Genomic DNA, 15085 nt, shown 5'->3' on the forward strand with positions numbered 1-15085 from the left:
ATTATATGATTATCAATCCAATTCTAAACCTTTCAATTTAACTAGTGTAGTCCTTAACCTTTTGATATTATAAATGTAGTCCTTTCAGCTAATTTTAATCTAAAACTGATTATGCGGACACTGAACATTCTACGCAGCAATACCAATACTGATGTGAATAATTTTTCTAATTTTTCCAATTCTTTTACTATTTTTTGTTTTTCATTTTTCCTTTCAACTCTAGGTCAACAACGGTCATTGGCTAACCCTCACCAGCCACTAAGCAAGGGGTGCAAAACTAAATCTGTTACAGTTTGAACCCATGTATCAAGCCTAGAGTGAGCAAGCTTGATAAGTTCAGGCTAGGCTTCAATATCAGCAAAAGCATTAACTATGCACGTTCCTACTACAGATAATGTAGACTAACATCATCTAAAATCATTAATTGTGTGAGTGCTGACATGGACTCCATATGATCAGTGGCCTGGATGGGCTTGCGGTACAGGCTCTATAGATAATGTTCTTTCGGTGGGTCAAAAGACAATCAAGGCATTAAACAACTGGCACATCCTTGTACAAACTGCAAAACAATTTAAATCGAGGGCGAGCTATGCCATTTCATCGGTGGAGTTCTCATCGTCCATGGCCACCGCTAATTCCTTCGGTAAATGGATAAGAGAGATTTGCTCAACTGTGAACTCTATTGAACCTTTTTGAAATGTGTTATGTTTTCATAGTAGTTTGTGTCGTCTAATAACTAAAAATGAGGATTAGCATTGACAGAGGCGACATCGGATGGGTTTGCTGCCTCTTTAAATGTCCCACATCTTTAGGAAGATATTTATATGAAATCACAATTTGTTAAAACGGATGCGGATAGCATTTCACAAAATAACATACTCGCTCAAAATCTCAATGAGGAAAAAAAAAAAAGGACAGAAATTTGATCCGTAAGATAAACAGGGATCAAAAGTTGACCCGCTTGGTCAATCCATGATAAATATGAATGGGCCTAGAAAAGCAGGGTGTCAATATCGAACCGGAAAAGTGAACTGAATCGAATGATCGTGCATTTTTGGCTCGATTCAAATAATAGAAAAATAATTATCTTCTTATTTTGGTTGGGTTCAACGAAACCAAATTGAAAATTGACCCTATTTTTTTTATTAAAATATGTCTTGAGTTTGAGCTTGTTAAATAAAACCGTTCGAAATATATAATAATTTATGGATGTACGAAATCGAGCAAAGTAGGACACGACCAATTTGTTTTTCAAGATTTGGAGTTGGCTTGTTACTTCCACGTTTAAGTCCAAAAGAGTTTTTTGGACCTTGACCGTGGAAATTGATGTTCAAAGAAGTATGGGCTTACTGATCGGGCACAAACACGGAAATTCCTCGCCTGAGTCGGCCGAGGAACAAAATAGGAAACTCTAAGTTGGACTTCTTGACCGAAGTGTCCAAGTTTCCTATTCCGAGTCGAAGTTGGCCACAGTACGCGTCATGCATATTATATTATATATATTTGTTCATTTTGCCGCAAGAGCACGCTGTTGTTGATCGAAAGCGGTGTGGTCTTCGTGGTGGAGTCCATGTCCAGAGCAACAGAGAAGACTTGAAGCGTTGTTTGTGTACGAGTGCTTGGTGGATGAAGACATGCAAAGGAAACTCGTAAATTACATTTATCAAGTTAGTATTTGTAGCCGTGAAATCTTGTAATAAAATTTGTGAATTTTTTCGTGAGATTAAGAGATTAGTTAGCAAGGAATTTAGGGCTAAATACTACATGCATTATTGAATGTAATTGGGAGTAGAAAACATTGAGAGTATTTGAGTGACTCGAGTATATAATCTCTATTGTATCGCTTGATCTATAGTAAAATTTATCGCTGCTTTCCTCATAAACATAAATTTCTACGACCAAATCACGTAAATTTGATATCCGATTTATTTTCTTATTTAGTCTATTTTATTGTTCGATCGTTTGCTTTCCACGATATTTTTAACGTTACAATTTGTTCAATCTCTCTCCTTTGTCACTAAACTTCTTCTTAATATTACAACAAAGAAAACCAAATTGGTATGGGTCACTATTCGGTTAAAAACTAATGCAAACCCAAACTGTTCAGTTTGTTTCTGATTTTTTTGACACCCCTATGAAAAATAGGGGAAAAATAATTAAAACACTAAAAAATAATAATAATAAGAGACACAGGACTGAGGACGTTATATCCAATTTGGCTAGTGCCAACGTAAGAGGAATACCCTTATATATAAACTACATGCATTCTCAATCAAACGACATAGACATCAACACGAATATAGATACACCTATGGCTGCCCTAAATATATGTAAAGCAAAGAAATTATGATAAAGAGGGTCCCAAAGGAGTTCAATAATGAGTTCAATAATTTGTATACAGGGACTCGTCAATTTGATGCTTCCGACAAGATGGAACTTCATAAATCAATTCATATGATAATGACGTGGAGGCAAGTGACGTTGTCCTAGGATCATGACTATGACGTTATCCTAGGGTCATGCTGCCGACAATGATGGAACTTAGTCTACAAAGACCCTGACATTGACTTCACTCTCGCCGACAGGAGACGTTCATGCTCTCTGCCCTCGTAAGATGAAACGAAACGACATAGGAATGTACTTCCATAGGTGCCGTTTCATTCCAGATTTATAGGACAATAAAATTGCCCTACCTTAAAAATGAAGTACTAAAATCCTTGTACTATGTATTTCCTCGTTCTACTGATAAAAATAAAATAAATTTCTTCTACCGAATCTTCTGTTATGAGGCTGCAGTCAGGAGTGGCACGGACGGCTGAGGAGGCAGAGCGGAAGGACCGAAGGCGTTTTCTTTCGGGAAAAAAATGTCCCTGTCCATGGCGCAAATAATGGCCTGGGACTTGCACGCAGTCGTCGTCAGGCGAAGATTTATGCCACCGGCGAGATTAGGGTGTTTCAATTGAGACGAAATCACCAATTAAAGAGCTTCATATGAGGCGAACAATGATCTTGGAGGTGCCTTGAGAAAAATGCCCCGCTTGAGGTGAGTTTTCGAGATTTTTCCAGCTTTTTAATTTCTGATGTATTTAAAAAGCCATTCGATGACCAAAAAAAATTGACCTTTGGCTACGAACCAATGTCGCACGTTTCCAACGCTGGTTTTCCTTTAACACGTGGTCCTACTTGGTTGGATCTGTACTTTGATATTGTCAATATTTTATTGAATAGTTGGGTTATCATAAGTGGTTATGTGCATGGAACTTTACTGTTGCTAGTCTTACTTCATCATTCACTAATGAACTTCTCGATATTCGGAAAATCTATCAAATGGATCAATGATTAATAGATGTCCAAGTCCAGAGGTGTCCCGAGAAGAGAGAGAGGCCATTGTTAGTTCCGATCAAATGGAGAGAGCAGCTCGAAAGGGCAATATCCATGAGCTGAATGACTTGATCAGCAGCAATGAGCAAATCCTCGAGGAGATGGCTCTTGAAGGAGCCGGCCACACGCCGCTGCACATCGCCTGTGTGGGCGGCCATTTGGATTTCATCCGAGAGCTCCTGAAGCATATGCCGAAGCTTGCGGAAAAAGTGGACCCATGTGGTTTCAGCCCGCTGCACATCGCGGCAGCTTGTGGTGATGTTGAGATCGCGAAGGAGCTCTTGAAAGTGGGTACAGTCTAGGGGTGAGCGGGTCCAGGGTGGGTAGGGTCTAGACCTGGACCCTGTTCCCTACCCTATTATAACCGGTTCTCCTTTTTTGGACCATGTTCCCTACCCTATTTTCATTGGACCCTGTTCCCGGCCCACCCTGTTTTCCCGGTCCGGGAACAGGGTTGACCCTGTTTATATTGGAACCTATTTTGCAACCGCCCATCTATACGACTTCGAAGAATTTTATTTTAATACATGAAAAAACAACATAATTCTTCTAATTTATATTGAAATATTAAGCGTTATTAATAAATCAATTTCTACCTCATTTCGTATATATTAATCAAATCCTAAGTGGTTCACTCGAGATTAAATCGCGATAATTTAGCAACTCTACTCAGGGTTTTTCTTTGTGGATCACTCGGCAGGGGGCCTTCTTCGATCCTTGGAAAAAAGAAACACAAAAAAAAAAAAAAAGGGAGGAAAAGCTTGAGAGTCAAGGTCAATGTCACGAGGCAGAGGAGACGTGGGCAACGTAGAGAGGGACGTGAGGGAGATGTGACAAGCCGGCGGGGAGAAAAGAAAAAAGAAGAAATAGAACAATGTACTGTTCATCTTCTTCACGGGCTCCCTCCGCATGCCATAGCCACTGACCGTTACACTTGCGTCGCCACGGCCGCACCACCGCGCCACCGCCGGAGCCCCCTCACCCGCGAGCTCGCACCGCCACTCGTCGCCCCTGCTATGGCCGCGACGACCCAACACCTCTAACTGCCCGAAGCTCCGTCGCCGTCGCCCTTGCCCTTGCCCCTGTGAAGCCCCCACTGCACCAGCACCGCCGCTTGGCTCCTCGCGACACCAGCAACCAGTGAAGCCGCAAGGTTGACAAGAAGGCGTACAATCCGGTTCTCAAACCGGTTCCCAAACCGGTCCGATCGATCCGGTTCCCGGGTTGGTAATCCCTTGGAACCGGTTCCCGAACCGGTTCAAACCGGTTCTGACTTTTGGGAACCGGTTCCTGGACCAGTTTCAATGAGAACTGGTTCCCAACCCTGTTTTCCGGGTGGGCCGGTCCGAGAACCGGGTTTACCCGGTCTGGTTGCACACCCCTAGTACACACCTATGCTCCGTGGAGGGACGGGAGAGAAGAATCCCTTTGCATTATGCCGTCATCCACGGGGAGGTTGATGTCATGGAGATACTGCTATCTTCTTCACCTGAGTCTGTTGAAAAGAAAACTGCTCGGAAGGAAACCGCACTTCACCTCACCGTGAAGAACAACCGGTTTAAAGTGCTGGTTCGGTTGGTGGAGCATCTGAAGCGGCACAAGAAGGAGCAGGTGATCAATTTGAAGGACCACAAAGATAACACTGTCTTGCATCTCGCTGTCACTAGCAAAAATTTCGAGGCAAGACTTGTGGTTCCCTTATTTTATCGCTCTTTTTTGTACATTACTTCAATGAGGATTTTAATTTGGGAAAAGTACCAAAAAAGTCTTAAACCTATTACATTGGTACAAATTTAGTTTTAAATTTTTTAATTAAACCAATTCAGTCCTAAACATTTTAACATTAGTACCAAAATTCGGTCGATCTAGCCAATTTTGGCTGATAGGTGCTGATGTGAACACCGACCAGTGATCGGATGCTAATGTGGCAGTTTTTTAATATTTTTTTGAATTTTTTTGAATTTTTTCCTTTTTATTTTATTTTCTCCATCCTTCCTCCTTGGACGATGAGGCTCGCTGGCCACTAGCAAAGGCCGCAAAGCTCTCGCCTGCCGCCAGCAAGGGTTGCCGCCCTTTGCCTGGCCTCTCTTAGGGCCACCGGCGAGGGTTGCCAACCTTCACTCGACCTCTCCCAGGACTGCCGACGAGGAGGCTTCGCTCGGATCTAGGCGAGGCCATGGCAGCTATCGCTAGGGTAGAGGCAAGGGCTTCCAGGCCGGAGGCTCGCCAGCCACTAGGTGAGGGCCACTAAGCCCTTGCCCAATTGCCGAAATAGTCCAAGGAGGAATAAGGGAGAAAAGAAAAGGCAAAAATAAAAAGAGGAAAAAATAAAAAAAAATAAAAAAAAATTGCCATGTCAGTGTCCAGCCACCAATTAGCGCCCATGTCAATGCTGGTGGGCCAAAATTGGCCTAATAGACTGATTTTGTTCCAATATTAAAAAGGTTTAAGATTGAATTTGTATCAATATAAAAATGTTTATGACTAAATTGATACCAATATTAAAATGTTTAGGACTGAATTGGTCCAATTGAAAAGTTTAGGATTGAATTGATACCAATGCAATAAATTTAAAACTTTTTTGGTACTTTCCCGGGTTAATTTGGTATCCCTACCATATGCAAAAATCTTCCATGCAAAGGAATTTATTTGATCATCACGGGAATATAAGCTGTTTTTTATATGCAAAAAAAAAAAAAAAAGTTTGTAGTATCTTAATGTCTTAAAATCAATGAGGATAAACAAAGATGGGAAAGAGTTGCAGGTGGTTGACTTCCTGCTTTGTGGGCATACTTTGGAGTACGAGGTCGTGGAGGTGAATGCCTTGAACGAGAGTGGCTTGACGCCACTAGATGTCTCAACTCACTCACAAAGGGGAGCACGAGACAAAGAGATCAGAGAAATTCTCGTACGAGCAGGAGCCAAACGCGGAGCTTCAAGACCAGTCTTGAGGGATGATGATGATATTGAGGCAGGTAACGGTCATCAATCAAATGGGGAACTAGTCTCGAATGCTCCTCAGCAAGATGATGGAAAGAGGTGGGGCAAGATTGAGGTCCTGCTGGTCGTTGCAGGGCTCATCGCCAACGCGACCTACCAATCCATGCTTCAACCTCCAAGCGTTGTGGAACATGACAAGACCAGCAATACTTCTGGGCAATCCAAGGTCAATATTGCCCCTGACCCTGCACACCCAATAGAGGACAAAATAACTTATAGCACGAACCTGATGTACGTCCTTTTCCAGGGAGGCAACACATTTGGATTCTTGGTGTCGATCCAGATAATCATTTACCTCACCAAAATGATCCAAGACAAAAAGAACGGACAATACAAAAATACCCAAATGGTCAAAGAAGAAGAGAACCAAGAACGGTACATCTTTTGGCTAATTATGCTATCTATGATCGCAATGGTTCTAACTTACTTTTGCTTCACGTTATCCCTGCTGATCAAAAACACTGGTGGTGGGGGAAAAAAGGTCCTGAACGTGTTGCCTCTTATGATAGCAGTTTTTCTTCTATTGACACAGAAGAAGTTGGTAATGATTTTAAAATTTATCTCGGAAGAGCTCTTTCGATGCTTGGGCCGTATGCGCAATAGTAACTAGGACCAAAGTCTTGGTTGTCAATGATGGTGGTATTTCTCTTTCCTTGAGGTTGAGCTAAGACATGCGAGCCTTTAGCAGTATAGAATTGGAGTTTGTTTGATGAGGTCAGGTATTAGATTGATGTCCCTGATTCTCTGTACTTGAGTGTGTGATGTCTGCAAGTGATCCACTGTATTATATCTCCCTAATAAATTGTGTTGTGAGTTTATATGAAGTTTGTAACTTCATGAATAACGGTTGAGATTTTGAGATGTGGCTTTACAAGTTCTGTTCTAAGTGCTCATTTGGTCTTTGCTGCTTCAGATGGATTGGGCATGAAGTAAAACTTCTTTGTGAGGTTGAGAATGAATTTTCTGCTAGAGCAAGTGGAAGAATTAATGGAGATCAAGCAAGGAAATAGAAAAAAGAACATAATGGAGGTGGCAAAGAAGGAAGAAAAAGTAGAAGAAAGAGAACATAAGGAACTAGAAAGAACAAAGGTGTTTCTATTAAAAATATCTAATTGAGCTGAAATTGCAAACCATCAATGACGTATTGAGGGAGCGAAGTGCATATAGAATTGGCACATTAAACTTTAACAGCAACGTTGGATGGAGAGTTAACGTGGGGCCATATTTTCGGTAAAAACATGAATATTGATGATTTTTTATAAAATTAAAAAAGTTGGAAACAGAATTGAGATCCAATTGAAAGTTGACGCTTTTTAAGTGAATTGGGGTTTTAAAATAGGTAGACTAATAAGCTAATAAAAAAGAACACCCAATAAATCCACGAGCTTTTCAAACGTCAAAGGAAATAGACAATCTGTCTCTATAATATAATATAAAACGAGTCTCACGTCATGATTGCATATGAACTTATCTCTTTTTCTCCCCCACACAAAAAGATGTACTTAGTTATGAGCTCCATCAACCATAGAGAAAGGTGCTTTCATAAGTGCCATCCATTCCACAATTTTAGGAGTACAAAATTAACTTTCATCCAATTTCCATACGCGAGGAGTTTCAAAGTTAACAAACCCAATCTAGCACTAAGGTGATTGGTTTAGAGATAAAGAGGCCGGTTGTCTTCCCCTAAATTATGAGCTCAACTCCAATTGTGAACATATCTTTGAACGGCTTGTGGTGCTTAATTGCGACACATTTTGTGTGGAAAGATTTTGTAACTGCTAGCATCTCGATGGGATTTGGATCATGGATAGAATAATTATCCTTCATATGAAAATTAGATAAGAAAAGTGTGAGATTAGTGATAGCCACAGAGGGCAATCATTTGAAAAAAGTCACAGAGGCAATTGGCTTGCACATTGACTATATTTCCACTGAAAAGAGTAAACTAAAGAGAAAAGACATTGCCTCTATGATATATGAGGTTTGCCAATGAGAAACGCAGGTATATGCTACCAATAAAAAATAAAGTCCAAGCCCTTTAGAATACACAAACTTTAAATGGAATCTTTATTTTGGCCCGAACTCTCTCTCATGAAAAAAATCATCAACTCTTGCTCCGTACTTGAATCTTAGCTCCCTAAAGTATTCATCCAATATTGCCACTAAAGGTTTGCATGTCAATTTCACGTGTTCATGTCTCTTTTCCGCTCAATTCGATATTTCTTTTATAGAAAAAATATTTTTTATATTTCCTTATTTTCTTTCTCTTTTGTGTTCCTTGCTACCTCCATTAATGGAGCCAGAGCTACTAGAGCTCAAATTTGTATCAATGATTTTCATCTTAAACTCTCTTATTTGCCTTCTATCTTAGCTCCTATTCAATCTCACCAGTTGACACCCTAGTTTCACATGACATAGGATGATGAGCTATAACAATAAAAGGTCAAAAGCCACAACATCAAATTATATTTCTATTTTGCTTATCGACAACCTAAGTGAGTTCAGCTTCACTTAACCACATCTATTCCATCTCTTCAATAGGTTCCCTCAGTTCCTATGATAATAAGGTGATGCACAAATGCAAGCTCTTAATGATGAAAGAGAAGGAACTACAACATGGATGACCTTTTGTATCGTGATCCCTCGTTCTTGTTCTACTTACAATAACTCGAAAATTCTGTATATCTCTCTTGATTTTACAAATCTCCCTTAATTCTTAGGATTGTGCATATATCTCATTTGATTATTCATATCATTAATCGATTCTAATTGATCGTAAATCAATATTGTAATATCTTGATATCTTGCTAACTTAGTCATCTTCTATAGCCTTATTGAACATGTATATATAACACAATTATTTCTTCTGCATATTTTTACATGGCGTTAGAGTCAAGTCATGCTTTAATTTGCCTTATTGAACATGTTTATATAACACAATTATTTCTTCTGCATATTCTTTATATGGCGTTAGAGTCAAGTCATGCTTTAATTTGTTTCATATGTATGGCCCCACATGCCAGATCTAGAGAGAGAGAGAGAGAGAGGAGGGAGGGAGGGACGTAGGGTATTGAAAGTATCTCACCACATTCATCTATGAGTTTTATGCTATTTTATATACATGTCTCTTGTACTTATTAGTTTAGGCTTTTAAGTTGAACTTTTTCACACATTGGGACCTAGATTGATTGTCAAGCTCATGCTTCTCCTCATCTATGTTCATAATCTTCTTTACATGGCCTCTCTCCACCACAACTTCACGGGGCCTCACCCATCGCCACCGAGACCTTTGACGCCGCACCACGACCTCCAACAACCCCTCCGCAATGGTTGGCAGTTGTCCAAAAAATCTCCTGTGAGCTCGTCCGAGACCCTTATTTCTTGTTCCAACTTTTCAAGCTTCAAGAAGGCATTTTTAACGGCCACCATCTTCACTCAGCCATCCTCAAAACTCTATAGACCCAACTGCAACCTCAAATTTCAGGTCATGATCAGGGGTTGCGCGACTCCACACCAAGGTTGTGCGAATCCAATTTGAGCTCTAGCACCTCTATTAATGGAGTTTGCAGGAAACAAACAAGAAGACAGAAAGAACGAAAGAAAACTAAGATGGAAAAATTATGCTTTTTATTAAGTATCTAATTGAGCTGAAATTCCACATCGTCAATTTCATGGGCAACTTTGAGACAGACACCAATCAAGAGGTACTTTGAGAAAAATGCTCCACTTCAAGAGTTTTTTGAAACTTTTCTCACTTCTTAATTTCTGATGGATTAAAAAGCCATTTAATGACCAGATGAACGACCCATTGGCCAAAAACGCATGCGCACGAATTCAATGCAGGTCTTTTTTTTCTTTTTTTTAATTCATACTCCTTTTGTTCGATCTTACCACAAAAAAATGCGAAAGCTAATGAATCTTACTATTAAAGTCAAACATGAGAAATCAGATTACTAAAGAATTCAATGAAAAATAAGAAAGAGCACGAGAGTTTTGCATGATTCGATTTGAGTGACAATATATGTTTCATGGAAGAGTTAGTTGCATAAAACTTACTAATAAATTACATATCGTAGAGTTACAATCACTCTCAAGCTTGAGTATTTTGCAACCATAAAGTATACCTAAATCAATAATATTTTGCAAATATATATATCAACCTCACAAACTTCAAAGATATATGTTCAAACAATGAGTGGGCCCCTAAAGATGGGGTTGACCGAACCTTGAAGGGAAGTTCTTGAAGATTTTTGCTGGCTACAATTGGAAGTTCATTTCCTAGTTTTTTTCACGCACCTAAAGATAGTGGCAACAATCCAGATTTTCCTGATTAATTCCGAGTCAAGTTTTATTTGAGCCGCTTGAACTCGAAAGGCATATTCACACAAATCTTCATCTTAACTCAATGTTTGTAGTCGAGTCACAATACTCATCATTAATGCCAACTCTCTCAACATCAAGACGGCACTCATTCTTTGTAATTTGCCAATTTAGCTTGAAAAAGCTCGAGCGTTGCTAAAGGAATGAGCTCAATAATCATCATCATTTTTTTACCGTCCATAGAATAGTTTATTTATGAAACTGGAAGGCATGAGCACGCTTCGCACATATACTTCGTTGTTCTTATGAATAATTGTAAATATACCACCCAATCTAAATCTTTGTGTAATTCACGAGCAATCATAATAAAGTGTAATGTAAATTTATTCATAGATTAAAATATAATTTATCCATAGAATAGTTCGTACATTAAATGACTTTTAAGGATAGGATAGAATTTAATGATTATCCATTCACGGACTTTTCATTGTTTATGCTCTGAAGTTTATCAAAAATGATATATAAAATAGATAAAGAAACATCTAAATCATATTGACAAATCGTCATGATTTTGTCATTTATTTTGGTGAATTCAAAATATAAAAGAAAAAGAGTTAGAATTAGAAATTTTGCACAAGCATGTAAAAAGTAAAATTGCCTAAAGAAGATATGATCCAAATTGAACAAATTAATTCTGACAAAATTAAATTATTCCCACAAAGTCATCACACTGTACTTGATCCCCAGAGCAAGATGAGGCTGAATATTAGATTAGAACTAAACAAACTAATTAATTAATCGAGAGTAAACTGCACCTCCTACTTGATGAAGTTCACTCGGACATAGCCCACACGTAATACTTGCCCATCTGGACCAGCGTCCTGAGCAAGAATGGCACGAAGCTGGTGAAGAGCTGTCCTGCAACTGTTCCGGCGAGTTGGGAGTGGCAGCCATCGACACAGTGGCCACCTTGACCTCGAGGAAGAACGGGAAGCCCAGGTGAGAGAGATGATGAGGTAGATGGAGGACAAGAAAGGTCCTTATTGGAAGGCGTAAATGGCCTGCCGGGGGAGGTGGTCACTGGAGCTGTCCTACCAGATGCCACCCCGAGTGTTTTGCGGGGAAGTGACCCCAGTCTGGAAGGTGACGGCTGCGATGAGGGTGGCGACCACGAGGAGGACGTTGTGGACCTCTGTTGGGGAGTCACGGCCGTGGTGGTTGAGCAACACCTTGATCAATTTCATCGGGCTCTCTGGATGATTTGCCATTGGAGAGAGAGGAGGTGAACTCCGATGATATTTCCCGGGAAAACATTTTTGAAGAAAATAATGGACTTTTCTGGCAATTTAGTCAAATAGAAAGTGATGGCCGTGACCATGAAAAGAGTCTGCAGAATGTTTTGTCGTAGGACGCACATGCAAGGCTTCATCGTCATTGGAGGGACTGTATTGCCCCAGTATATTTTCAAAAGGCTCAATCCATCAAAAGACGTTCTAGTTTCAAGTGGCCTTTTGCTTTTCATTTATTTTTGTCGATTCGATGAGGACCTTTTGGAGGTGAAAGAGTCCAATCATTTGTAGTTTCCCTAGGGTAGATGGTTGAGAGGTGAGTCAGGGCACGTTTGGTAACGATTCTGTTCCCGGGAACAATTTCTGATAAAAAATTATTCATTTTGATTCTATTCCTGAAAACAATTTCTAAGCATTTTAAGCCATTTGGTAATTATTCAAAATTTCTGATTTTGGAATAGAATTGCGTTTAGTACTGTGCTCAAAATTTCTACTACAAATTATTTTCTTTTAATTTTTAAATAATTTTCCTCTTTTTTTCTTTTTTTTCTTTTCTTTTTTTCCTTTATCTTTCCTATTCTTCTTCTTCAAGTGGCCGGTCACCGGTCCGGCTAGACGAGAGCCGGTGACCTCACCGGAGCATCACGGCCCTCGGCAAGCCCGACCCTCGTCGATCGTGCCTCGTCGGCAGCTAGGCGAGGCCCACCTAGCCATCAGCGAGGGTGGGAGAGCCTCGCCAATGGTTGGGCTTGCCTCTAACAAGCTTGCCGAACCAGTTGCCGGTGACTAGTAGCGATGGGCAGCGAATGGTGGATAGCAGCGAATGGCAACCACGGCGGTGGCCGTAGATGAAGAAGAAGAAAATGAAAGAAAAAGAGAAAATATGGGCTTGATTCTTAAATTTGTTCTCGGGAACAAGAATCAACTTTTTTTTTATTATTATTATGTTCCAAATCTAGTTCCAGGAACAAAAAAATAGAAACTTGTTCTTGAAAACAAAAATTTTACCGAACACAATTCTATTCCAAAACTACTCCCAAGAACAAAAGAATAGAATCTGGTATTGTTTGAATGGTTACCAAATATGGCCTTAGCTGCTGAACCTGAAGCGAACCCCAATTGCGGATTTTCTCCTCTCTTCTAGCATCCAATCCTTGAAAATACAAGTGGGCGCGTTCATTTCATTTTTAAAGTTACAGAATCTTTAACTAAATAAGACGGACGCGAATTCATTGCTAATTTGCTACCAACCACACACCCACTTTTCTGCAGTGCTGTCAGATCTAGCTCGCTGGCTATTGGCCTCTTCCTCCATCTCTCCGTGCTTTCATCATTGCCTTTGCCGTGTCACCACCGAGATTTTATGAAATCATTATTAACCATTCTAAATATAGAGCTGGTGCTGCTGTCGAGACCTCGCCTGGATCTCAACGGTTTTATAAGCTAGCGTTGGGTTGGAGGAGAATTAGAGAGAAATAATATGGGGAGAGAGATGGAGAGAGAGAGAAACAAAGATTGACATGGTTCAACCGTTAAAGTGTGTCACGGATGATGTGGCCTGTGGTAGGCAAGAGAGGATCTGCTTCCGGATTAGACAGCTTCCTAAACATGGTTATAAGATCCTACAGATACGAGGAATTCTACGGCATTCTTCATAAATGTATTTATCACAAGAAAGTTGAAAACGAGTCCGAACTTTCCTCCGAGGAGCATATAGTTTGGATTCTACTTACCAATTATCTAAGTGGCTTGAGCCACCAATAATGTTATGGAGTATAACCACGCAATTGAGATCATCATAATTTAAAACAGGGATATACTATGCTAACGGCGCCATCATTTTTTTGCCAATAACAAAGCATTCTTGACCACTCATATTTCATGGAAACCGAACCACTTTCTTCACCAGTTTTTTTTTTTTTTTAAAACACTATTCACTTGCTATATCAAGGGTATATAAGAATTTTTTTTTACAATTAACTTTTCTTTCAAAATATATGCCTGATTCGGTAATTATTCTCAAAGAGAGTTAGGTGAAAACCCATCGTTCCTTTTTATTTCTATTTCCATTCTTTGACGTTTAGGTTGTGAGCTGATTGTTCGCATGTACAAGTTGCAACATGAACGTGCTCAGCGTTAGGATTGTTGTTGGAGGCACTCGTGAAGAGTTGATGAAAAGGAAAACTGACAACCCACATCCAAAACGTTCTTGGAAGAAGAACATCAGATATGATAATTCGCTAAATGACTTGTCATTCAACTCATATATGCAACTTTGATGAAGAATAAATCTGAAATTAAATAGCATCGCAACCATTTCATATGAGATTTTACAAAGTACATAAATATTGACATTTAGATTCACATATAATTTATTTCTTTTTTTTTTATAATTTGAATTTAAAATACATTAAATTTTATTTGGAAAGCGAACAAGTTATTTCCATTTTTTTCCTTAAACAAAAAAGTGCACTCTAAAACCACATCAATTATGGCCAAAACAAGAAAGCTATTTCAATCGAATCACTTCAGTCACTTGAATGATATTATTTAGTCTCAAGTGCGTTGATAGATGCATTTTTTTATATGCAAAATCATCTTAAAGAAAATATTAGCCACTCTTCCCCTTTCACTATAATAATCACAGGACAAACACAAGAGAGTAACGAAAGGACTTACTTTTTCTTTTTCTTTTTTTATGTACTTGATGTATTTATTTGCAAATTGAAGCTATAGAAAAAATAATCTGATTTCAAATAATAATAATAATAATAATAATAATAATAATAATAATAATAATAATAATAATAATAATAATAATAATAATAATAATAATAATAATAATAATAATAATAATAATAATAATAAAAGCTTTAATCTAATCCCTGATTCTGTGCATGCAACGTAGTACACACAAAAAGACTAGTAATACAGCTTGCAAAAGAAATCAAGGACGGTACCCCGGCTAGTGGCAAATAATGACAGATAAGCATCATATGTAAAATTTCGACCAAAAAAAAAAAGCATCATATGTAAAATCAGCTATCAAGCAACATACTGCCGACACGTCAGGATAACTTCGAGTATCGCAAATG

General features: G+C 39.1%; 1 protein-coding gene across 1 annotated transcript; it reads left to right on the plus strand.

Moving 5' to 3' along the window:
- Nucleotides 1-6112: 6112 nt before the first annotated feature.
- Nucleotides 6113-7391, plus strand: LOC104446373. The gene is made up of 2 exons (XM_039313433.1): nucleotides 6113-6756; nucleotides 7295-7391. Exons 1-2 carry the CDS (start codon nucleotides 6113-6115, stop codon nucleotides 7389-7391), a joined length of 741 nt encoding a protein of 246 aa, XP_039169367.1.
- Nucleotides 7392-15085: the final 7694 nt, after the last annotated feature.

Source organism: Eucalyptus grandis, chromosome 5, assembly GCF_016545825.1.
Source record: "Eucalyptus grandis isolate ANBG69807.140 chromosome 5, ASM1654582v1, whole genome shotgun sequence".
Taxonomy (NCBI): Eukaryota; Viridiplantae; Streptophyta; class Magnoliopsida; order Myrtales; family Myrtaceae; genus Eucalyptus; species Eucalyptus grandis.

Excerpts from the sequence above, each read along its gene's own strand:
- LOC104446373 (XM_039313433.1), top strand. The coding sequence starts at position 6,113 with ATGAGGATAAACAAAGATGGGAAAGAGTTGCAGGTGGTTGACTTCCTG. Across the intron at positions 6,757-7,294 it reads GAAGAAGAGAACCAAGAACG|ATGGATTGGGCATGAAGTAA; the intron begins GTACATCTTTTG and ends TTGCTGCTTCAG.